The 25,546-nt window shown below is 40.5% G+C and overlaps 3 protein-coding genes across 5 annotated transcripts in view; 2 read left to right on the top strand and 1 right to left on the bottom strand.

The window, feature by feature from the left end:
• Window positions 1-5,344: 5,344 nt before the first annotated feature.
• The window catches only part of LOC109474277 (serine hydroxymethyltransferase, mitochondrial-like), a 26,030-nt gene continuing 5,828 nt past the window's right edge, over window positions 5,345-25,546 (bottom strand). Inside the window, exons 1-14 of one of the 2 annotated variants that reach the window (XM_019774549.1) lie at window positions 14,485-14,532; window positions 14,147-14,203; window positions 12,851-12,940; window positions 12,124-12,240; window positions 11,609-11,688; window positions 10,145-10,345; window positions 9,681-9,762; window positions 9,197-9,319; window positions 8,589-8,728; window positions 8,061-8,226; window positions 7,520-7,619; window positions 6,982-7,137; window positions 6,465-6,572; window positions 5,345-6,163 (exon numbers count right to left, since the gene is read on the bottom strand). In XM_019774549.1, the coding sequence (XP_019630108.1) occupies window positions 6,033-6,163; window positions 6,465-6,572; window positions 6,982-7,137; window positions 7,520-7,619; window positions 8,061-8,226; window positions 8,589-8,728; window positions 9,197-9,319; window positions 9,681-9,762; window positions 10,145-10,345; window positions 11,609-11,688; window positions 12,124-12,240; window positions 12,851-12,940; window positions 14,147-14,182 (1,530 nt within the window). In that variant the 5' untranslated portion in view covers window positions 14,183-14,203; window positions 14,485-14,532 and the 3' untranslated portion in view covers window positions 5,345-6,032. Of the gene's footprint in view, window positions 6,164-6,464; window positions 6,573-6,981; window positions 7,138-7,519; window positions 7,620-8,060; window positions 8,227-8,588; window positions 8,729-9,196; window positions 9,320-9,680; window positions 9,763-10,144; window positions 10,346-11,608; window positions 11,689-12,123; window positions 12,241-12,850; window positions 12,941-14,146; window positions 14,204-14,484; window positions 14,533-25,546 lie in introns of those variants that run through there. The other variant, XM_019774548.1, reaches the window with a different exon arrangement.
• LOC109474278 lies at window positions 16,126-22,361 on the top strand. The gene is made up of 7 exons (XM_019774550.1): window positions 16,126-16,448; window positions 17,671-17,790; window positions 18,072-18,202; window positions 18,660-18,774; window positions 19,408-19,665; window positions 21,274-21,373; window positions 21,880-22,361. The coding sequence occupies exons 1-7, from the start codon at window positions 16,308-16,310 to the stop codon at window positions 22,035-22,037; spliced, it is 1,023 nt and encodes a 340-aa protein (XP_019630109.1). The 5' UTR covers window positions 16,126-16,307; the 3' UTR covers window positions 22,038-22,361.
• Window positions 23,511-25,546, top strand: part of LOC109474281 (phosphatidylcholine transfer protein-like) — a 4,802-nt gene continuing 2,766 nt past the window's right edge. Inside the window, exons 1-2 of one of the 2 annotated variants that reach the window (XM_019774553.1) lie at window positions 23,511-23,618; window positions 24,457-24,603. In XM_019774553.1, the coding sequence (XP_019630112.1) occupies window positions 24,472-24,603 (132 nt within the window). In that variant the 5' untranslated portion in view covers window positions 23,511-23,618; window positions 24,457-24,471. Of the gene's footprint in view, window positions 23,619-24,456; window positions 24,604-24,853; window positions 25,228-25,546 lie in introns of those variants that run through there. The other variant, XM_019774554.1, reaches the window with a different exon arrangement.

Here is a 25,546-nt window from a genome sequence, read left to right as displayed (position 1 = left end):
CGCGCGCGCGCGCGTGTGTGTGCGTGTGCGTGCGAGTGTGTGTGTGTGTGTGTGTGTGTGAATATGGATAGATTTTCTTTACGAAAGGCAACACAGCAATATAATTATAACTTCGGTCTTTTGAAACAAGAGGCTTCATGGCAAAGCCTTTTATCCCAGCTCTGAAAATGCCAGGAAATGACCGATTCTGGAATTCGAACTATATAAGGGCTACCATACTACGACATTACAAGGGAAGCGACAAGAAATGCTCCAAATTAAACCACTCGTACAGGCCCCTCTGGTGAAGCAACGCTTAAAAATTAAGAATTCCATTAATAAAACGGCCCATATCTTATTAATTCCCGGTATTTTGATATTCAGATATTGTCTCAAGGTCAAAAACGAGAGCGGTAAAGACCTGGAGTGAAAACCCCATAAGAGCCCATCGCGTTTCCCAACTCGCGAAATGGCCAAATCTGGGAATGAGCGAGGCTTCGTTAGCGAGATACGAGCCCTTTCTGAACGGGTGCTCCAAAACGGGGGTGTGATAGGGGAGGAATTTCCGCTTTTCCAATTTTAGAAAAATGAAACTTTTGACATTTTTCGTGCTTCTTATTTTCATGGCATAGTCTGTACGGTCTCTATTCTATTCTTGCTTAATGCCTTCCCCAAAAATTGCATCATTCTTGAGTTATACGTCAAAACGTGATTTTGCGATCAGCTGATCGCTTGCAGAAGTGGTCGAAGTCTTTGCAGAAGTGGAGTTTTCGCTGTCGGAGACATTACCATATGAATGAAAACCAAGCAGACGTCAGGAGAGAAATTCGCAACTTTATCCTGGAGGAATTTCCACAGCAAGCAGATATAGCTAACATAATAATGATGCCCCTTGTTTCAATTATCCTTACAACTATCATTTTATCCCCGTTATTCTATAAGAAAGGCAATAAAGGAGGTTGTTGTGCCTGTCATGTGGCGGTTCCAAACGCCGCAACTTCCGAGAAAGTCGCCCCAGGGGGACACGTTTTCAGACACATACTACCCTTGGCCTTCCTTCTAGTTGTCTACTTGTATATTATCTTGTTTTGTTGTGACCTGTTCTTAGCCAAGTGTGGCAAAAATGTGCATGCAATCAATCATGTTTCCGGAAGGAGGTGGTGTGTACTGTGCAATCCTCCAGGAAAAAGTTACGAATTTCCCCCCTGACGTCTGCTTGGTTTTCATTCATATGGTAATGTCTCCGACAGCGAAAACTCCACTTCTGCAAAGACTTCGACCACTTCTGCAAGCGATCAGCTGATCGCAAAATCACGTTTTGGCGTATAACTCAAGAATGAAGGAAATCTTGTGGAAGGCATGAAGCAGGAATAGAATAGAGACCGTAAAGATTATACCCTGAAAATAAGAAGCACGAAAAACGTCAAAAGTTTCATTTTTCTAAAATTGGAAAAGCGGAAATTCATCCCCTATCACACCCCCGTTTTGGAGCACCCGTTCAGAAAGGGCTCGTATCTCGCTAACGAAGCCTCGCTCATTCCCAGATTTGGCCATTTCGCGAGTTGGGAAACGCGATGGGCTCTTATGGGGTTTTTACTCCAGGTCTTTCCCGCTCTCGTTCTTGACCTTTAGACAATATCTGGATATCAAAATACCGGGAATTAATAAGAAATGGATCGTTTCATCAATATAATTTCTAATTTTAAGTGTTATTTGAACAGAGGGGCTTCTACGAGTGGTTAAATCTGGAGCATTTCTGGTCACTAATGGTGGCCTTTTCCCTTGTAATATCATAATATATGACCTTTAAGTAGTGCCAAAATTGGTGTAGATATCAGTTTCAATGTAATCATCCTTACAGCTATCCTTTTTTACCATTATTCTATGAGAAATGCAATAAAGGAGGTTGTTGTGACCGTATGTATGCTATCTTGATGCTTATTCATTTTTGGAAAAGGACGAAAATTGATGTGCACATCCATATAAAGGCCGTTTACCAGTTATCCGAAACAAACAAACATACAAACAAATTCAGTGAGGCCAAAGTAAGAAAAATGATGATACAAGAAAGACTGGTGAATATTCATATATTGCATATAACACCTCTACAAGCCACCAACACATATTGGCTCTGTTAGAACATGCTTAACTTGACATACAGGATTCAAACATAAAACTGTATACAGAGGCATTCAGTACATGAACTTCTGTTATATGTGTTACTTGAAGTGCATAGTTACTCTAGTTTACAAAGTTGAACTGTACACAATACATAATTTACAGTTCTGTAAGAATCTACAGTCAAGTAAGTCTGTTCATTTCTACAGTTTTTGTTTTGTATAAATCTACAAGTTTGAATACTGGCTGTGGTTTTGTATGTGTGTAGTTTTGTCACTTTACATCCTACACTCATACATGTACATGTGGCTCTATAAGTTGAACCATCTACAAAACAGATACTACAGTATACATACATGTACACATAGCTGTTAACTTTTCAAAGATCTGTTACACTATACAATCATAATTCTATACATGTATATGCAACAGTCTACAATTTATGATGTTACACCTACATAGTTAGTTCTACCTTCATTTCTCCATAGATGCCAAGATATATTGTCACACAATCGTACACACAATTGTAGACTACTGCCTGTACTGGTAAAAATGTCAGACTACCATCCAAGTTCTATAACAGTCTGTACAGGTCATCATATACTAACTAGTTTGGCAAGCCTACAATCTCAGTTCTATAACAGTCTATACTGGTACATGTGTAGTTTGGCAAGCCTACAATCCTAGTTCTATAACAGTCTATACTGGTACATGTGTAGTTCTGTAAACCTACAAGCCCAGTTCTATAACAGTCTATGTTGGTACATGTGTAGTTCTGTAAGCCTACAAGCCCAGTTCTATAACAGTCTATACTGGTGCATGCATAGTTCTGTAAACCTACAAGCCCAGTTCTGTAACAGTCTATACTGGTACATGTGTAGTTCTGTAAACCTACAAGCCCAGTTCTCTAACAGTCTATACTGGAAACCATACAGTTTGGCAAGCCTACAATCGCTGTTCTAGAACAGTCTATGTTGGTACATGTGTAGTTCTGTAAACCTACAAGCCCAGTTCTATAACAGTCTATACTGGTACACGTGTAGTTTGGCAAGCCTACAAGCCCAGTTCTATAACAGTCTATACTGGTACATGTGTAGTTCTGTAAACCTACAAGCCCAGTTCTATAACAGTCTATACTGGTACATGTGTAGTTTGGCAAGCCTACAAGCCCAGTTCTATAACAGTCTATGTTGGTACCTTTGTAGTTCTGTAAGCCTACAGTCCCAGTTCTATAAGTCTATACAGTACTGGTAACTATACAGTTTGGCAAGCCTACAATTCCAGTTCTATAACAGTCTATACTGGAAAGGTGTAGTTCTGTAAGCCTACAATCTCCAACATTTGACATCCAACAGTCCAAGCATAATATACCATAATGTACATATAGTATATACTGTACATTAACACCACTAACATACACCATGCATAGTGTTAGTATAACATCTTTTCTTCCCAATTCTACATTCTAGGCATTTCATACAGTCAGCCTAACAATACTTTACTCCTATGATAAATAATAAAAAGATACAGTAAATATAAAGGCAGTGTCATATACTGGTGCTGTGCCACAAACTACATAGTTGACAACTGAGTCAAAGGAAATACACATTGAACATGGCAAGTTTGAAAGAAACACAAAACTCTAACCATTTCAAAATATACAATTCCTTGAGACAAACCTATCAATACAGTTAAGTGGACTTTGTGTGGTACATGTAGAATATGGACATCATTCTTTTTTTGCACATTCTAGTTTTCTTCGTTCTTGACAGTCTGCCTGGTGGTCCACTGTTACTTTTGAAGTCAGAGAATTAGAAAGGAAATAGGCAAGCGTATACAATTGGCAAGTAGAATATACTAGATAGTGCTCTAACAAGTATTCGGTATATAAACCACTAAAGTGTGGTGGTACATACTAACTGTACATTTGCACAGTATACTAACTGTTATTGCCACTGCACTATGTCAACATAAACTGCAAAAAGGAAACATGATCAACTTTGGCACTGTCGAAACACACCTGTCATGTTAGTACAACTAATAACATAAATATTCATAATTACAAGTATCCATACCTTAACAGGTTTTGATATTCATATTTCCCTTTGTACATAATGTGAATAAATGTTGTACTATAGTATGTGTAGTGTGTTTGTAATATACCAATTTAAATGTATTGTATTTCCAGATTCTATCATGATATGTAGTCCATGCAAAACATTACATTATGCATCCGTTTCATCAGGTTGGTAAAACTTAAGAGATAGGGGAATTCTTTTTACACAACCAAAGAGTCTCACCTCGCTGACGTTTCGGTGTCTGTCAGACAGTCAGAAAGTCAGCCCCTGTAATGAACCGGGACGAGGGGGGGTACAAACTAAGCCACGTTTGGGATAGTGTTCTCGCCGCAAAAGCGCCACCTACATCGGCTACATATAGCGGCGAGATGCAGTACTCCAGTCAGAAGCTCTGAAGAAGGTGTCTGACAGACACCGAAATGTCAGCGAGGTGAGACTCTTTGGTTGTGTAAAAAGAATTCCCCTATCTCATTACATTATGCAGTTACACATGCTTTCCACCAAAGTCAAAGTGACAAACTCTTATAAGTTATATTGTATAAGGAACGTTAATACCAACACGTTCTACTTTGTATATGTAATAAATAAATAACTATACAAATGTAAATAAGACTAGGGTCAGTGTATGGAGTTAGAGTCTAGGCGTGTCTGACATAGCACGTCGGCAGAACGTACTGCACCTGCGCGAAAACCGTAATGTATTGTACATAGCACTTTGGCAGAATGTCTCATATAAGGAAGTATTCGCGCATATAAGGAAAACATCTCGTCTGTAGTTTCCAAATGTTATGTTGGAAAAGATATCCTCTGCAACAGACAAAATTCTAATGCAACGTTGACCAAAAATCCACCGAAAAACGTGAAAATACAGGGTTCTGCGCAGAACCCTGTATTTTCACGTTTTTCGGTGGATTTTTGGTCAACGTTGCATTAGAATTTTGCCGACGTACTGTCTGACATATTGTTAGAACAGAGCATAGAAAAGGGAAAAACTGATATCCTTCAAGGTGATTGGTCAAGAATAAGCCAATCACCACACACCATTTCATCCTTGGGCCAATCAAATTTTACGAATATTCAAAAACATCACTGCATTCCATCAATATTTACACTTGTATCCTGTATTTTGGATGTTTGTAGAGGCTTTGTTTGTATTTTTCCAATGTTCCTTTTCAGTACATCAAAATAGACAGAATGCATTATTATTGCATGTTCTCTTGGAACATAAGAATCCAAATGTTTGTATGAGCATTCTCTTATTTTCCACCCTACACTCATAATTTGACATGGCACAAATAGATTTTCCATTCATAATCATTTTTAAATTCATCTGCAATGAGATTTAACATTGATGGGTCTTTGGGGAAAATTATCACTTTTGATGAGGAAAGTTACTAGTTTAGAAAAGCTTCAATTTACTAGGCTTAATTTTTGTAAAACATTTATGGCAACTCAAATTTAAACCACTCCAACTGACAAAACCAAACTTCTCCTACTTTACAGAATACCAAACTAAAGTAGAACATTCTTGACCATTCTGTCCTCTCACCCAATCACTTTACTGCACTAACAAAAAGAATGGAGAAAAACGTACTGTTTCAATGAGGATATCTCCTTTCAGATTCAATTTTTTTGCATATTCATCATTGTTTTAATGTCCGGCAATAGTTCCATGAGGTTGGTAAGTCACTGAATGAAGAGACTCTTTTTATACAACCTGGTTGTGTAAAAAGAATCTCTATTAATTGTTTTTAAAGTAACACCATGTCTTAATGTATAAATCAACACCCTTAATTCATGGAGATCTGTGGTTTTGTTGTTTTAACATGGAAATAAAAAGCTTTTTACAGTAATGACCTAATGATCATCGAAACCTGGCATGGGAAATGTGCGGGCAAAACTCTCCACGCGAGAACGGAGGTCGGAAATCTTGCTGACAGTCTCTTCATCTTCCAACAGGAACTTCTTGAAATCTACCATCTTGGGTCCTGCAGGGAAAACAATCATCATTAACAAGAAATAAAAGACAAGAAATAAATTTTTTGAGTTGTTGCAAATGTCTTGTTTCATGTATCACTGACATTAACAGACATGAATATAGCAGGAAGTGAAGTCTAACTAAGGTGACCTGAGTACCATTCACTTACTTCCAGTCTGCAGGGAGACTATTCTGACCCCCGATCCAACCTTCCTGTCAATCTACAGTTACAAAATCCCTCCCTCTCTTCCTGCCACTCTAATACATTCAAGTACCTATGGACACACAAGCAAACACACACACAAACTCACCAGTCTTCGCCTTCACCTGCAGCCCAACCTCCACAGCCTCGTCAATAAAGTCCACCACCTGCCGGAAGTTGTCCTCCTTCAGACAACGTGACGTCAGCGCCGGGGCTCCTATAGATGCAGACACACAGGCAAGGCAATCAGAGATGGCAGACTTCACCCCCTTAACCATCCTGCTTTACCACCCTTCCAGACCCCCAGACAAAAAAACAGCAACATGTGGATGTGTGACAATGCTGTAAGGGAATGTATGCATTACCGGTAGTGCAATTTTTCCTTTTTTTTTCATTTTTCATTTCTTCTATCATAATAATAGAAGAAATACCTCCACGGCAATGCTGATAAGGAATGCATTAGCGCAATTTTTTATTTTTTTTCAAAGTGAACAGATGACCTGGCGTCTATGGGATTATCCTTGCGATCAGCAAAGAAGGTGCCCAAGTACAGACCCATGGAAGGAAAAAGTCCTGGCCTTATGTCTCACAAGGGATGAAGAGGATAAGAAAGTAAGTTGCCGTACCCAGCCTGAGCCCTCCAGGTGTGAGCGCGCTCTTGTCCCCGGGACAGGTGTTCTTGTTGCAGGTGATGGAGGCTAGTTCACACACCCGCTCCACACGCGCGCCGTCGATGCCCTTCGGACGCAGATCCACCAGAACCAGGTGGTTGTCTGTGCCATCTGTGGAGGGGGACAGAAATAACAAGTGAGATATTGTAGTACTTCTTTAAAGGGAATATCAAGCCTTTAGTCCTGTGTATGGGGATACTGAGGTGCTATTACTTTGCAGTTTAGAATACAATGGAAACTGTTACTTTACGCAAATGACATAATTGCATTTCATTATGTACCTGTATCATATTACCCCAGGAACCACATACAATGTATCACCACTGAGGCAGTTTTCAAAGGGCCCTGTAGGCATACATATATTTTGTAGATAAACCAATAGCATAATAATAAGTTACAAAATATAAGACAACCGCGCAAATATAATCTGCTTACAGTCTTTGTGCAGCATTCACTGTGAAGGTAAGCGTATAACCAAGTAACATTGCCTCACCTGAAACTAGTTTGTAGCCTTTAGCCATCAGTGCATCTGCCATGGCCTTTGTGTTGCTCATGACCTGTTCTTGGTACTCACGGAACATGGGAGACTGTGCCTGGAGAGAGTAATCAAAGAAATGATGTCAGCAAAATGCTAAATTGTTGACTTATCGTAGTCTAACTGTCCAACTGTCTAAAATTTAGTTCCTTCAATACCAGCACTATCTTTTTACAAAATTGCATGCAAGTTACAAAACAAGTGATTTACACCATCTCTAAACATACTGTAAATCACGGTAGCAAATGTTCACGGTCTGAGAAAAATGGAGGTGTTCACGGAAATATATGTTCACAGTGGCGGCTAAGATACAGAAGAAAGTCAGGAAACTATTTGTAAATGTGAATGATAAGTTTGCGGTACAGAAGTGACTGAAAAAAAAACAGGAGCATAAAAGTACTGTGAAAATATTACAGTGCCTTTATCACTGGCCTAGTGACTGAATAATACCACACAGAAAGGCTCCGCTCCTGAGGTGTTACCAAAAAGTAAAACCTACCTGTTTGAGGGCCACGGCCACAGCTGCGATGGCGTGATTGTGGGGGCCGCCTTGTAGGGACGGAAACACTGAGAAGTTGATTTTGCGCTCAAAGTCGTACATGATGTCCTTCCCCGTCTTCTTGTTCTGTCCTTTGACCCCCCGTCGGAAAAAGATCAGTCCAGCTCTGAAACAGACGTAACAATTGAAGAAAAAAAAATCCTTCCTAGACCTTGGTATATATAGAGCAGCACCCATCTATGTTTCTCTCCCTAGCCCTTGGGCCACACAGTTGTGCAAGAATTACAGCAGGGGGCTAGTACACTAACTTTGTGACCAGTGTTGAGTTCAACTACCATACTTTTTCTCAAGTACTGAGTCTAATTCTTCGGTAGGACTCTGTATTCATTATTTCTAAAACAGACAGCGAGAGATTAGCACTTGGAATCCTTCTTCTAGTTCAAGCTCCTCTGCAGCAAAGACAGAGGTAAAAACAAATCATGATTGTCACAATTACTTTTAAACCTCAAACCTATGGTACATCCTCACCTTGCCCCTCGCAGGGTTTTGTGTGTAGTTGTGGTGACGACGTCGGCGTACTCAAACGGACTGGGGATGAGGTCAGCAGCCACCAGGCCTGAGATGTGCGCCATGTCTGCCAGAAGGTAGGCACCGTGCTCATCACAGATCTGTCACACAAACAGGACATCTTAACATTACAGTGAAATCTCTTTACACACATAGTCCAAGCCGAGGCTCCATATTGTGTAAAATGGAAATCACAGAAGTCCTGGGGAGAGAACCTTTGCACAGAAAAATGGGGGTGGGGGTTGGTTTAGCATCTGTCTTTCCCTCATTTGCCGGAATTTTATCGTTCATGATGAACAACAATTTTGCCCGACCCGTCATCTTTGACAGACAAAAATTTGTGTGTAAAGATATGGAAAGAGTCTTTTGAAAGAGATGCCATGAAACTAAGCTTAGTCTACCAGCAAAATTTACCCTGCAAAATGCAGAAAATAGCATTTCAGAGGGTCAAGATTTCACAATTTTCAAGGGGAGCTTTGCCCTGAATGTTAATCAAGAAAATATTTCAGGCTGACTAGAACACAACCACCCTTCATTTCTTAACCCATCCCTACTTGACACTGACTCACTTCTCTCATCCTTTTGTAGTCGATCAGCCTGGCGTAGGCGCTGGTTCCAGCGATGATCATACGGGGACGGAACAGGCGCGCTGTCTCCGCAAGCTTGTCATAGTCAATCAGACCTGTCTCCGGCTGGGGGGAAATCAACAGAGATATCAGTATAAAACACTGAACAGTATCAATTCAACAGTTTACACAGAGATACATGAATCAGTATGAAACACTGGACAGAGGGTATAACAAGAAGTATTACAAGTCCATTTCTATATTCCTTATCTTATCAATGTAACATTTGACAAAGTGACTTTTTGTATTATGGATAATTAACTTCAATCTTTGATGGAAGTATCACAAAATTGTGTTTCTGTACTATCTTAATAAACTTTTCTGAAAAATTACAAAATATGGGGCAGTCACTTTTGTGTTGCAGCAAAATGTTAGATATAATACATACATTAACTTAACCTAAATGTACAGAGCTGCCAGTACTTACATTCAGCCTGTATGGCATGGACTCAAAGTAGATGGACGTCGCAGAGATTCTCTTGGTGTCAGTCATGAAACCATGGGTAAGACTGGAAAAAAAAACAAGTTTCCTTTTAATATTTCAGTTCAGAAGGCATTTTATTTTTAAAATTCATCTAAATAAGTAATGACCAATTACTTCCATATGTAAACTGGTAAGAGTTACAGACACGTGCCCTTATTCCCACGAGACTTTACAGATACTTACATTTTGCTGTATAGTTATAAAATAATTGATTTTAATTATAGGTGTAATTTATATGAAAATTGTTATTTGTGTATATATCTTGCTCTAACTATTTATTGTTGTTTTTCTATGTCATATGTCCAGGTATGTGTTAGGTGTGCACGCTATCAGCATACTAGTACTTGCTGCCTAGTGCACACTTTGTATTGTCATGTTGCAATTTTGAATAAATAAAAGATACTCACTGTCCCCCATCAGGCAGGTCCAGGCCCATGATCCTGTCGTGTGGGTTGAGCAGGGCGGTGTAGACAGCGAAGTTAGCAGGAGAGCCTGAGTACGGCTGGACGTTCACCCCCCACTTCTCTGGGTCCAGGCGGAAGGCCTGCTGAGCACGCTGCTGGCACAGGAGCTCAATCTGGTCCACAATCTCTGCTCCTCCATAGTACCTGTGGGGGATACATTACAACAAGGTTGTAGAGTTTAAACTACACAAGAAAGGAACTTATTAGTCGATCTTGTCAACCTTCATCAGATGTATGAGCCACTGCACTGACTATCCGGAAGCCAGAAGTGTAATGACAGTTTTGCTAACATTCTACTTTATCAATCAATCAATCAATCAATCAATCTTTATTGTACAACAATTGCAACAGGTACAATGTATGGCAAGTATAGACAAGAATAACAATACTAAAATCTACTTCTAAATGACTAACTCTAGACGCTACGCTGTAATTGTGTACTATGAGTTATACAATATATATGGAACATGGATACAGTATTAACATCCATTCGAAGTGTCAGAGATGATATGGTTTCTTTTCTGGAGAGCGGAAGATATTCATCTTATATGGTGTCCCCAACAATTTTTTTGTGCACCCATTTTTTCTGTGCACTCCATCCATCACCCAGTGCACCTATTCCCAAAAATAAATTTTGAGTCCTGTATTCTGAGTCAACCACCCTAACCACAAGACCACTAATGTCACTTTGGTGTTTGCTTGTTAACAGCTCTGAATGCCCTTAGAGCAAAATGCTTAACAAGCGTAGCCAGTGATATCTGGAAAATTCAAATCATAGCTACTTAATATCTGCATTGCTAAGATATAAGTGGCTCAAGTTACTGCAAGTCAAAGAGCTATTTGTTCATTTTGTTTGCAATTTTTGAGAAGTAGGTCATGTAAATTTGTATGTACAGAAAAAGTAAACAAGCTAGAAGGAGATACTTAATTCTGTCTTGAAGTAGTTTTTCACTAGCTATAGATCTAGAATTTTGAAGGATAAAGACGTTACCCCCGGTAACTGAAAGTTGCGAAAAGAAATACAATACCCTTGTGTTTGCACAAGTTGGTTGTTTGACCTAATTCTATTGACATAAAGCTACCACTGAGCCAGGTCCTTTATTGTGTACATACTAGTAGACTATTTTTGTGACTGGTTCGTCTGGGCAACAATGTATCATAGACCTGTATGTTGTCTTGTTCTGTTTCATAAAAAACTATAGTTCCTCATAGTCCTTTCCTAGGAAATACTAGTATTATTACTTCAAGTGCATTAACACACCAGGATTTCATGATGGAATGAAGTCACTTTCAAGCAACCTAACCGTTATTTTTGAATCACTAAACCCTACATGTGAATCTGTATCCAAATAATGACCTACTTTATTTAATGACTTGAACAACCATTTTGTATACAGATATATATACCTTTGTCCTGGGTAACCTTCAGAGTACTTGTTGTTCAGACAGGAACCCAGAGCTTCCAGGGCTGCCTTGCTGCAGAAATTCTACAGAAAAAAATACAATCATTGATTGCTGATCAGTTTTAAGACCTTGGATTTAGTCAAGTGAAATACAATCATTGATCACTGGAGGATCTTTGCAAATGCCTTCATCCTTTCTGTATAACTTAATGTAATGTAATCTGCTAAAAATCTGCAAAATGTTAAAGAATCTGAAGAGCAAATTAATGCTAAGTAGAAACTGGTATCCTGAACAAATTATAACCACTAGACCACACCTGGCTGTTCATAGAAATGAGTTATTCTTGCAGTGAGTAGATTGATGCACCCCAATTGAATAATCTAAATAAGTTACTGCAATTTTTATGTTTTTGTTTTGTAGACCATTGTGGACAGGTTTATTGGATCTGCCTATTTTGTATTTATCTAACTCCCTGACACAGTCGCCCAGAGTCTGTGGTTTGAGGCTATACCCTGTACCTCAGAAGCGATGAGTTCCAGCCCGCGGAGCTGCCTGTCCTTCTCCTTCTGTAGCAGACTCCACATGTCAGGGTCAGAGTCAGCCAGGCTCTCCTGACCTGTCCACGCCTTGTCATCCTGCAGAAATACAAGAAGAAGATTTAAACAAATACTAAGTAGTAGACATGTTGACTGTACATTTTGGTTGACTAGAATTGAATGCAAATACTAGTATTGAAAACACACATTTCCAGTGAATCTTAGTTCAAATCTCTTTCTGGCATTTGATATTTTAGATGCTGATACTGGATGCCACCATAATCCCCGACTAGGTATTATTTAACAAGGTATAATCTGACTAGGTAAAGGTAAAGGTATTTTTGAAAATTCTTGATTTACTCTGTGACATTTGTAACTGGTTAGCCTGGGTGCCATCCTCCATAGTTTCTGCCCGCTCCCTAATGTCACTGGGTGCCCAGAGACATTATGGAGTAGGCGCACCCAGCAACATTAGGGAGCAGGCGCACACAGGCTATTTACAATGTACCTGTTAGGTCACATTCCAGCAACACTAGATCACGTTCAGTTGTTGATTCTGAAGTTTGAAGATTTAGCGCACATTGTTAATGTTAGGTTTTTTTTACCATAACTGTGGCTCTCATGACATGATTTCCAGCTTAACGTCCCTTCCAAACTTCCCCAATCAGGGTTTTGAAGACCAGTTACATGTATACATGTACATCCTTACCTGGTTCTGTGCAGTGGCTGACATGACCCATCGCTGTTGGGACACGCTTGTCGTGACACGTGGCAACAGTTGGCAATTTGTCCTCAAAGCCTGGAACAACAAGTAAACAAAAAATAGTCAATAAATGAATAAGACAAAGATGTCAATATCATTAATAATTGGGCTCTCATTCTCAAGTAGATTCAAATATAACGGAAATATCAATATATATTTAATAGGATGATTAGTTTGACTTCAGGTATCTCATGAACAGAATCTATATATGGTGATGACAGAATCTCAGACCAAAGTAGGCATTGACTTCAAATTGATTGCCAAAGCAATTCTTTATCCAGTGCTAAATCTTTGTGGCAGTTATAACATATTTCAGTACAGGGAAATGACCTTATAATGCCTCAGTACCAAAGGTCAAAATGACTAATACACTGTGCCCATATCTAAACAAAAAAGGATACAATACACCGGTACCAAAGCTCAAGGTAAACACTGTTGTTATCCTTTAAATCTGCAGTTCCTTTTCGCCCTTATTCGAAAATATTGACTTGTCCAGTTGCACCTTGGACCACGCGCTGTTTTTAAGGAACTGTCAACAAGTCACCAGAGTTCATTGATAACCATTCTTCTCTAATTTATTTATGAGTAGCGCACATGACAGTGACAAAACATAGAACTCGCATCTGGAACAATGGTCTTTTATTTTATTCACATAATAGCATTTAACAACAGATATAATTTATGTTTAAATGAATTACTTAATAGATTTTATATAACAGTACAGCTTGCTAAGTACTTAAAACTGATTCAAGTTTGAGAGGATTGTAAATTTTAACTGATTGCAAATTTATTATACCCATGAATGCCATACTACAAAATACATCTCTAGCAAAGCAATATGTAGTTTATTTCACAAATATCTGTATAAAAATAATTAAATATAGGAATGATAACTGAGATTCAACGTTGTGTATAAGTTGGGGAATTAAAACAGTCAAGGACGTTCATATTATAATTTAGAAGGGTCGGGTTACTTCGAACCAAATTAGGTCACAAAGTTTCGATATAATTTTGGCACAGCATACAGCACATTTCCACGCTGTTTACCTTCGTGCTATTCCTCTTAAACAAGTGATCTAATTCTAGTTCTAGTCTTCACATAACAAACTTATGCAATGCCAAGCAATAAAGAGTGAAAGTCGATTTCTTTGCAACTGTAGTTGACGTGGTACGTGTACAGTACGTAACTGGACTAAGAGATAAACACCCCCATCGTGACCCAAAAAAGAAACAGAGCGTTACCTTACTAAGGACAGCGGTTGCAGCCGATCGTAACATGGTGTTGGAGGATGAATAAACCTGTGAATTAATACAAGACGTTTATAAATGCAACTTAAAGTTGGATCTTTTCCGTACAGGGGTTGAACTGGAGACGAACGTCACCGAACTGCTTTTCGCACGTTGTCAAAGAAGGCAGCAAAACAACAATAATTTACCTTCGTCTATTTAGCTTATTGATTTCCACAAATCGCTTGTTATCATAATAATACATGCACAATATATTAGTTGTATTTATAATGATCAATATTCTTGACAGTTTTCGTCAGATCAATCTAAATGTGCTAAACAATGTTGGTTACGGTTTTATCGCCCTCTTGTAGTGTCCCGACACAGAAGCTAGCGTCACATTCGCGGAAGCGCTTTCGTAATGGAAATTTTCGCAGCTGTGGAAATTTCCGAATAGTGCGATATTTTTAGGGCCCCGACGGGGTATGTGACGTTAAGTAACGGTTATCGCTGCAATGTTACGTGTGTTCTTAATCTTTTCATTTATGTTTCAATCGTGTTCTAGGGTCTTCTAGGCTTCATCTGGTTTCAGAAGAGACTCGGCCCCGTTATATTTATTCCCTGGGGACTGCCGGGGGCGTGTTGTGTAAGCAAGGAGTTATCTCCTTGGTGCAAGCATGGAGGTAAAAGAGAGAATCTCATTTTTCTACCTCCATGGTGCAAGCGACACGAAGACATTTCGCAAGTGTTCGTGTCCTTATCGCTAGAACCAATAACAGAAATAGATGCCACGCTCAAAAACATTTCTCTGTTAATTTTGAAAACAATGTTTTGGAGGACTTTTGCGGGACCCAGTCGCTGACACCGTTTTCCGCAGCAGCTGCGATCACGTCTACCCCATATGCCAGGGCCGCAGCTGTTTCGTAACCGGTACACGTGATAATATATACATGTACCGCCCAAAGCGAGCAACTGCATCTACTAGATTATGACGGTTTGCGATTTAATAAAATGATTAGCATTTGAGCAATCAATCGTGAAGGATATTAACCTCCAGGCTTTGAGTATACATAACGATAAACAAGACATATGTACATATTTGCCACAGCATCTCAACAATATCAAACTTTCCAACTAATAAAAAACGTTCATGTTGAATCGAAAAAAAAACTAATCAACGTTCAGAAAAATGTCAATAAAATTTCTAATGAAGCAATAAGTGATGAAATTTAAGGGTACAAGAGAATTGTTTCGATCATTAAAAACTCATTTTGAAGACTGGTCAGAAAGGATCATGCGATTTTTCCAGCTTAAGTGCTTTGATATTGCTCGTCTTTTTTACCCTCCCGCATTACTTATTTCCTAGTCCAGGAAGCAATTTTCTTTTCAGGTTTATCCACTACCTCCTCCCCTCCGGATCCATTCTTCCTTCATTCAAAAGTATGTACAATGTCATCTATATAGCTATAATAGTCCAGTTACCACATTATGATTTCTCATGGTTACAGAATACTCCACTAGTACTCATATAAAGATTGATGGCTCAACAAATTACACATCAACGACCGTGTTAAAGGTAATTTGTTTACTCATCATCATACTAGTTTAAAGAGACGAAACTGTGTCAAAAATATCACCTATTAAAGTTGTACAAACACTGATCAAGCTTCTCGACCGCTGGGCCTGAAATAGCTTCTGTTTGGGTTATCATAAGTATAATTGGTGACCGATACGGGAGGTTTGTGGTCATAATTGATATGGGATAGAAATCCGGTCACCAAACCCGACGGGACTACCTGGGTCACCTTACATCTGTGTACCCGGCTTCAATGGGCGATCTCCGCATCCACAATGCGAACGCGATACCGACCCAACTATTGCCTTACGGCTCCCGCTGTTGTGAACACCTACTCTTGTAACCAAAGCTGGTCCGTTCTGCTTCGATACAAATAGTAACCAAACAAAAACAATAGCTGTGTACGGTCCGACAAACCTGAATTCACCGCGGCAGTGTCTCCAACCAAGTTCTGATGCGTCAGACGTCAGATTCGGTTGGACAGAGTTAAGAAGAGTTAGGCGTCAAGTTCGTGGAAGTTTGACGTTTTCAGACTATCTTCTGGATACTATAAGACGAGGTTTGCTTTTCAACTGAGTTCAAGTTGTCGAGTCTACCAGGATGACAAGTTATGAGTACTTGACAGGGAACAGCTCACTAAGGTGTCGGAGTAAGTTAGAGCCCTTCCCTCCTCCGTGGAAGCCGCAAAGAAGAGGAAATGACAGACAGCAAAGATTCGTTCTGGACAGCATCTGGGCCCAGGTGAGAACATCTAACCTTACTTTCTATAAAAGTACTATGTAAGTCCGCAATATTTTGTGTTACCCTCCAAACAAAACCTCGTGATGTGGTTCACACTGGAAGTACACCGGACAAAAGATAAGCGTGAATCCGGCAATCAAAAAGCATCACATAATTCGGATATGAAGAATAGTGTCTAAAAGTTTTGTTTGTTTGAGTACAAGGTATGATGGTTTTTAATGATTGGTGTCACCAACAAACTACATGGTACCGTTATTGCATACGGCCTGTTTACACAAGCGTGAAATGGTATTGTTAAGGCTACGGTGTATGGAGAGAACAACTAATTAGTAAGTTTAGAACATCGGCTGATTGCTGGAGCGTCATAAAAAGTTAAGTCGTATAAATCCTTCATACACTGCTAGCCATGCTACTTCCCCAAGAAAATATGCCCAAATTGAGTTTGAACATACATCGAAGCTATAGGACAAGTTGATTTTTCATCAGATGGTCCAGTTTCATCCCGTTGTATTTCATGTAAAAGTTTTCTCCTTTTTGTATTTCATATAAGATGTAACAATATATAGTAGTTATGGCCTTCTATGTATATTGGCTCTAGTTGAAACACTGCAGTCTATCAGAAAGAGCTATAGACTGTCCCTATATTGGTATGTCTACAACAGTATATGCTCGAGCGGGCCTATTACGCTGGGATGAATGCCATCATTGTTAGGCTTTTGGCATGCACCCGATTGTGAGCTTGTTGTTGGTAGGGAGCGGCCAGATCGCTGTCTGAAGTTGAAGGCTACTACTACTATTATGTTGTGTCAATAAAGTTCTCATGTATTGCATACATGGAAGACAAAGTAATTTCTGTCACTCCTATCGACGAACTTTGCCCAACCGATTGACTACGTATCATACTGTCTAAGGTGTCAGATTCTTTCATGGATACTTGCACATACAAACACTGTGACATGTCACTACGCAAGGCTGTATGTACGTGTACGGGTAGATTGATTGGACTCCAAGCTTCACATAATAAGCTAATCTATAGCCTGTAAAACGTATTTCAAGTTTGCACCGGTACCACAGAGCCGTGGTTTGCAATCGCCCAATGTTTTAGCTAAGGGTTTTTACTATTGAATAGTCATATCTAAGGACAAAAGCCCTCAACAATTATGTAAACCTAACACAGACGGTTAGAACTGATTGTTTCAATGTGAGATGTTTGTGTCCACAGTTCCAGCGGAGGAGAACTCGGCCCGCCATGTCTAAGTACGACTCACTCCTTCACCCTGACGCGCAGGCCTACTTCCGCTCACCTATCGTCAGAGATGTCTTGAAGAAAACCCTTAAACAGGTACGTGAAGTTGAGACTAGGTCTTAAACAGACGCGAGAAAAGTAAGGCCCTGAAGAAGTCCTACGTAAGGCACGAACGACCGAAGAAGCTAACAACGGGCAGATGGTCTTAACATAAATGTACTCAGTAACGCTGTATCTAGATCTCTGCTAGATTCTCGATTACGATTTAGATAAGCCAACGCAGCAGTACCCATCTAACTCGCGCACTATAAACTATACAGGTACTACACTATACTCGTATTACATCTGCCAGTGTTTCATGTGTTGTTTCGTTCTAGGTTCAGGCCAGTGACATGGACGAAGCTGAGAAGTCTGCTGTGATACAGAAGATGTTGATGGCAAGCGGACCGAAAGGCTCCAGACTCCTGCAGCAAAGCGTCGTGGTGGACAACCTGTCTGAGGTTCCCGGGTGAGGATACTCGTACCATTATTCCCCCTTCCAACACTGCAAACTCACTGTCTTCTTCATCTTCTCTATGTTTGTCCTCTGTCTTTTTAAACGCTTCGCGCATTACCCATCTTTTCCATTCTCTTCCTGTTTTCCTGAGTCAGCTTTAAATTTTCCGCCTCTTCTCCCATCTTTCGTCCTTCGTCAGAATATTTCCTCAGTTTTCATCTTTTACCTCTCTGCCTTCTCCTTAGGTCAATCTACTCTAATTTACTTTTTCATCTTCGTCTTTTTCCTCCATTAACTCTTACTCTTAACGTTAACGTTGTTTGTTGGTACCCTTTTATTAATCTGACAATACAGAGGATAATAGATCACACGTTAGATCGCAGAGGGCCGGGATGGATAGATAGATAGATAGATAGATGGATGGATGGATGGATTGGTCAGCTTATTGAAATAAACACGTGTTTTCCAGGTGGCCGTCCCACCCCGACCTGCACTATGACCCCAGGAAGGACCAAAAGGCCAAGGGTTACTTCACTCTGCGGGGGGTCCAGGACCACATCCAGCTCACCTGTTCTCTACATCCGGTACGTTTACAAATGTATCATATGATATTCAGTTCATTGAAATTTCTTATATGCTGCTATCATTGATAAATTGAAATGGGTCAAATTATGTTATAATACTTTAATAGTTGTTATGCTACTCATTCTTGTGGTTACCACACCAGCTTTCACGATGATGTACAATTTGCTCATTTTGTAGGGCCAATGACATTTGAAATACTTTAGACATCCTTGGTAGAGCCCATAGCGCTGTGACCTGTAAAACAAGCTTTATCTTTTCATCATGTGTAAAAGCAGGTCTTGCGTTTCCCGAGTGTGACACAGCAGAACAGCGAACCGTGTACTTTGGTATGGGCGGAATGGGCATATAAATATATCCCCATAGGCTGCCGGTAATGAGCATAATCCCGTACAAACAACAGGCAGCGATGGGCAACCGCGAACCGGTCCGACAACTTGTCACTATTCTGGGCCCGCACGAACGTTGCTAGGCGCTTCTTGTTTACGGGGCGACTCAGGTCAGTCGGGACGGAGTCATCCTTTCACAAGTGTGCGTCTAAACTCAGCTACTGTTTTCAAAACAGAACCTTTAAACCTATAAAGTAGCTTTAAATCGGTGAAGTTGAGTTGTTTCTCGTGTTTGGAACCACTCAGGGCGAGAGGGAGCTGCCGACGAAGATGGCCCGGCGGTCTGGAGGGTTCGTTCCCGAACGCACGGCGGAGGAACTGCAGCGGTTGGAGCAAGGCTTCGTCCTGGACAGCATAGCCGTCAGCAATATCTCCAAGGACTACTCCAAGGCTCAGCCTAAACTTGGGCCCGCCATCCCGCCTTACAACTCGCAAAAGGACAAGAATGCGGACAGCTACTTCAAGTTCCAGTGGGCGCCCACCGTTCTGAAGAGAAGCAAACAGGTGAGACACCTGGTATGAATTTTGTAAACATACCACGACAAGAACTACCATGCACACACCGCGCTAACCCAACAATATCTTCGAGAACATGTACAGTGAGCTGTTTTGCCTCTTTTTCCTCAGTATTACATTTCTATGATTCCATAACAAATAGAAATCGAGTGGCAAAACTCATTGGTATTGTCTTCAAACGTTCTAAAGTTGCACTGCCAGAGAGCCAAAGGGCATAGATCGTGGTTTGACCCATGGCGCTAGTAGATAATTTATTCCTAACTACATCCAGATAGTGTATAAAAGTCCTTGTCCGACATGTACTTATTTTAGAGTAATTTGTAAGTTACAACAAGAAAGCAAATAAGTGAGAAGTTATAATAGCCCATTATCCACTTTTTGATTGCACCATTACGTACTTGAGTATCGAGTTTATGGTATCCAAATTACTTCGTGCTATGGGAATGTTGACATTTATATTGGACTTCAGACCATGTATTGAAGTAGCCTGGGTACCATCCCCAGTAGTATATTCGCAAACTCTATAACTGGGTCTGGACTTGCACACATATAAAACGATTGGTCATGACGTCACGTAATGAGCTAGCCCGAGCAGCGGGGCTTCATTTGATTGGCTGAGCCTCAGAGGCGACGGCCAATGGCGCACCTGCATTATTCAAGTGATGTTTGTTGTTTTGTAAACACAGATCTTCGCGCGAGTGTTCCTTTTCTCGGTGCGTTCTTTTTTTACCGGTAGGACGCCCAAAACATCACGAACAAAATTATTCAATGCATCTTTTTGCTCATTTTTGAGCGACGATATTCCGTCTAAAACGTCCAAAACGGACGTGATTGCAAGGTCAACATCAACCTCCGTGAGCTGAGCGGCTTGTGCGTTAGCCATGTTGATGATTTATCACGGAAAGACTGACTACGGCTATATCATGTGCGCTTTAGCGTTCGGTTCGCCGTCGGACATGTTGATGATAAGGCGTTCGGACGTTCGAACGGACGCTAACGTCGCCGTTCGGACATCCGAACAGCCCTTACCTAATATGTACACACCCTAAAAAGGGCTTAGACGAGTAGGACCAATCAGCGCGCTCGTTCAAAATCTGAACGAATATTTAGACTCCAGACGCTACATATGTGTGCAAGTCCAGACCCAGTTATAGAGTTTGCGAATATACTACTGGGGATGGTACCCAGGCTAGTATTGAAGTGGATGAATAAAAGTAAGGGAGCCACACATTTGACAATCCGATGTGTATTACATTACTAGTATTTGGAAAGGAGGGCGAATGATCTGTACGGTCAAAAGTACTAGTAATTGTAATCATCATGTACTGTATACTAAAAGTAACTAGCTAGATTTTTGTGATCCAGCGTCAATTGAGATTTTCTTTCGCCAACTTCTCATTAGGGCTACAATGTACTAGTATTCCAGTTGTATTTGGAACTAACTGTGGTATAATGCTTCTCTTCAGGACAAAGGCGGTACTTCTGTGATCCAGCGACAATTGAGATTTTCTTTCGCTAGCTTCTCATTAGGGCTACAATGTAGTAGTATTCCAGTTGTATTTGGAACTGACTGTGTTACACTATGCTTCTCTCTAGGATAAGGGCGGTACTTCTATCGAGGGACCAGTGATAGACCGTTTCCATACCTACGGCGGCGGGCACCAGTACCTGTCCAAGCGGAACCAGTTTGGCGCAGGTGTGTTTTGAGATGTGTAAAGCCATGAGTTACGCCCCTCATGAATTTTCATGCGCTGTACATGTGTCTGTTTGAATGCTATGTGGTCCGGACAGATTTTCTTCTAGTTACCTTTTCAAGTTAAAAAAAACGTGAAAACTTAATTCGGTTTAACAATTGCGGAAATCCTTACGTCGGAATTATTCATTAAGCACTATCATAAAAAAAACGCACTTTCGAATGCGCCACCACAATATACTGCTTTCAACATGAACATAAAGATGTCTACTGCTCCTTTTTGGTATAAAATACGTTGTATTGTCATAACTAACGAAGTGGGCAGTATTGTTGTTTTTTTTTCATTAAAAAGTCGAAATGAACTGAAGGTCCTATGGATGGGTGAGTCTTCCTTACCCCATCGAATGCTTCAAGTGTAAACACCTTCAAGGATAACAACCTGCACTTTCCTACCATTAAGTTCAGTTCAGTACATTCTAACGTTAAAACGATGGTATTTTTTCTTACAGGTCACTCGAGAGAGCTGGTGGACGGACATGCACAGTTCATGTCGGACGTGAAGGCGATGAACGGCTACCACGGTCCGTTCGGCTTCCGACGGAACACTCCCGAACTGCGCACACGGCCATCCCCCTTCGGTCTGGACCCGCGCTCACCCACCCAATGAACTTTTTTTTTCTGTTCCAACATTTATCACCAGACGTGGTGACCACCCAGTGAACTTTGCACACCTGTACAGTAGTCCTTTGTATATCTGTGACAGGCCTGCGATATAGGCACTCCAAACGGAGATATCTGTGACACTGGATACGTGACTGGTCAATGGGTGCAGATATGTGACAGCTCCGTACACACATATATGTCACAGGTATACAAAGGAAGCGACATACCCTACCCACCTAGAAAAAGAAGTGTTTTCCTTGACTGCAAACACAGAAGCAAACATTACCGTGACACGCAGCTAAGTTCGACAGTGAATGACCTTGATAGCCTGGTTACCAAACCTATGATAGCTCCCGAGTCCTACATCCTCTCCGCAAATAGCCTGGTTACCAAACCTATTATAGCTCCCGAGTCCTACATCCTATTTGCGGAGAGGATGTAGGACTCGGGAGCTATAATAGGTTTGGTAACCAGGCTATGACCTTGATAGCAGAAAAACATATCTAGCTTTAAGACTTAGTTTACTCACTTTCCACTTTTACGACATGTACATATTTAATGTCATGACTGTCATTCACAAATCTTCCGGCAGGGGGTGGTCACAAATATGTTCTCGCCATTTTTCCTTTATCAACGTATGAATACATCCGTAACTACCATGTCCTTTGGGTTGAAAAATATATAGACTCCCCTTCGGAGTTTTTGCTGTAACAAGCTTTAGGCAAAGAATATCATAATGTGAATAATTTCAGAAATTGCCAATGCTGCAATATTTCGCGAACAAAGCCAGAGTGTTAGGAGTTGAAAATCAAAAGTATTTATACTAGATATAAATGTATGCTTGAATAGGATATTGAATAAGTTCAATTGTTGGGAAAAGGAAAGAGTTATCTATAGTATATGTACGTATGTTGGAGAGTTAAGTCATTGTCATTAGTTATGCTGGTTTACAATGTATAACCACATAGTTTGGTCTGGTAGAGTTATTTCATTCTTGTGTATAACTGTACAGTGAGAACCTTCAGTCCAATGTATGCCACTCGTGTGTGAATATAATAATAAAATGCAGTGAAGTAGGTTATTTTTGACTTATTGTCTCCGTTATGTTTATAATTCTGGTCAAAAGAAAACCAAACGCACATGCAACGCCTGCAAAGGAGGCTAGGACCTATAAGCTTCAAGGTTGGATTTCATGCTTATCCGATCAAACCACCTTGGCCATCCCTCTATCTCTAATGTAAGATTCCTTTAAAAGGCATGCCCTGCCCAATGCAATTTCAGGGCGGCAAAGATGGAAATATTCTGAATAAGGCAATCTGTATAATATTGACGCATACTATCCCACATTATCACACTTGAACCAGTTATGTATTTCATCCTTTAGGCATTTAAAACTGCAGAAATAAGCCCCCGAATAATTTAGTCATTTATTTTTGGGGTGGTACCTCATTTGCATTTTTGGGATTGCTTCATTAGCATATTTGGGAACGCTTACAGCAGCTGGGTCATGACCTGACAAAGGATCAGCTGGGTCAAAGGAGAGCGGGATCGCTACGCCGGTTTACAACAGAAATACCTCCAGCCAGTAAGTCTTTCTCCAATTTAAAACGATTTCCTTCGTATTCGATCGACTTTGGGGCCTCCTGAAAGGGTTCTTTGCTTGCCCACATAATTTTTCGTATGTCCATGCTTGGTCTCCATGGGAGGATCTCAAATTTCGTGCTAGCATCATATGAATACGGAAGCGACCTTCGCAACGCTGAACAACACCTGGCCCAGTATTTTAATAGATTCCTCGAATAATCACACGTCGTAGGGGGATATCCTTGGTAACATAGAGGTAGAATTGCTTCGCCTAGAACCTCCTTGGTAATATCTAGCTATCGTCTCCTTACAGGTGCATGTCTGAGACACACCTTGCCCAGGTATTGTGACAGGTGTGTTAAGCGGGGAGATGATATTTTATACTGCACTGATATACCTTTAAGGTAGTATTGTAAGGGCATGTGTACGGTACTGATGATGAGAAACATTGGTGATGACACTGATCACACCTGTAATGTTATGATTCTAGTGCCAGGTGTGTTAGGTGAGAAACCAGTGGTTAACAGTACACCTGTGACCACACCTTTGCCAAGTATATACCTACAAATATATTTAAACACCTCTCACCATACATGTACCAGAGTATAGGTGTGGTCACATGTGTAACCACTGGTTCCTCCTTGGGATGATAATATCATATTAAAAATCTTTCTGTCCTGATCTTTTCGAATTGCCCAGCCCCTTATTTAATTAATACATATAATAGTTAGGAGCATGTGATCTTTTAGGCTCCTGTGTTCCTAGCTTGTTTTTATAATACTATATCTGCATTAAACAAAGGTATTACTACACTCTTGATTTATCATTATCAAACACAGCCCCAGCCTCTACAGATGGCAGTGGTTACATTTGAAGACGAGGAGTTTGAGAAGGTTTGTAAGGAGCTCCAGAGCCCTGATCTAGACGGAGGATGGGAGTTCTTCACCGAGTCACATGATGTGCAGATCCACAGGTTATACAGGGAGGTGAGTGGTCAAGGCTCAGCCTCTACCAGGCTTTGGGAAGTGGGTGGAAAGAGTAGAAATTGGCCAAATAGAGAGATAACATTCTGAGGGAGTTGGTCCAGGTGCAATTAAATGTACTCTATGGTGGACCAACTCCCTTGTCATGTTATCTCTCTATCTGGCCAATTTCTGCTCTTTCCAGCCGCCTCCTGAAGCCTGGTAGAGGCTAGTCAGGGCTTGGTGATGACATTTTCTTGATAAAACATCTTTGATACATGTATAGGCAATATTTCTTGGCTTTGCAGGTGTGGCTGTAGAAGGTACAGTACTGTGTAGACATCTTGCAAGCATGGTGTGAACTGCAGCAAGTGTAGCTGACTTCAAGCACTAGCTAACAATGCAACTATGGTATGCCTACAATGCACATGTACATGTATGATCTGGATATGGTGCCAAGGGACATACCAAGGTGAAGAAATATAAGATAAAGTTGAAGGTCAGGCTGAAGTTGAAGTCGCAAGGGTCAAGGTCAAGTCTGGTGGTGGGACGTTTCATATAAAATCCAAGTCTTGTGTCTTTTTTGAAAGAAACAGCACAAGAAAGCATACATTTTGAAGACCGGAAGAAAATCAACAACATGACATGGTATGATTTCTTAAGTCCATGAAACTGGTGGTGGTGGAGAATTGTAGCCTGGGTGCCATACTCTGTAGTTTCTGCCCGCTTCCTAAAAGTGACATTAGTGAGCAGGCGGAAACTACGGAGGCACCCAGGCTAGGAGAATTGTTCATAGTCTAGATTTTTTATACTTGGTGTAATGGTGTAGTGATATTTCTACATACAGGTGAAGATGGCTATATTTCGAACAGTTACATGATATCATGTCTTTGTCAGGCAGTTAGAACACATGTACATATACCAGTTCTTAAACTACAGTTTAGAAAAGTGTGATAGTTTACATGAC

This window comes from Branchiostoma belcheri, unplaced genomic scaffold (genome assembly GCF_001625305.1).
Source record: "Branchiostoma belcheri isolate BF01 breed outbred unplaced genomic scaffold, Haploidv18h27 scaffold30, whole genome shotgun sequence".
NCBI lineage: Eukaryota > Metazoa > Chordata > Leptocardii > Amphioxiformes > Branchiostomatidae > Branchiostoma > Branchiostoma belcheri.
The sequence above is the reverse complement of the archived record's forward strand: the minus strand, read 5'-3'. Positions and strand labels throughout refer to the sequence as shown.

Coding starts and splice junctions, on each gene's coding strand:
- LOC109474278 (XM_019774550.1), top strand. CDS start 16,308: ATGACAAGTTATGAGTACTTGACAGGGAACAGCTCACTAAGGTGTCGG. Junction 17,791..18,071: donor TGAAGAAAACCCTTAAACAG/GTACGTGAAGTT, acceptor GTTTCGTTCTAG/GTTCAGGCCAGTGACATGGA. Junction 18,203..18,659: donor AACCTGTCTGAGGTTCCCGG/GTGAGGATACTC, acceptor CGTGTTTTCCAG/GTGGCCGTCCCACCCCGACC.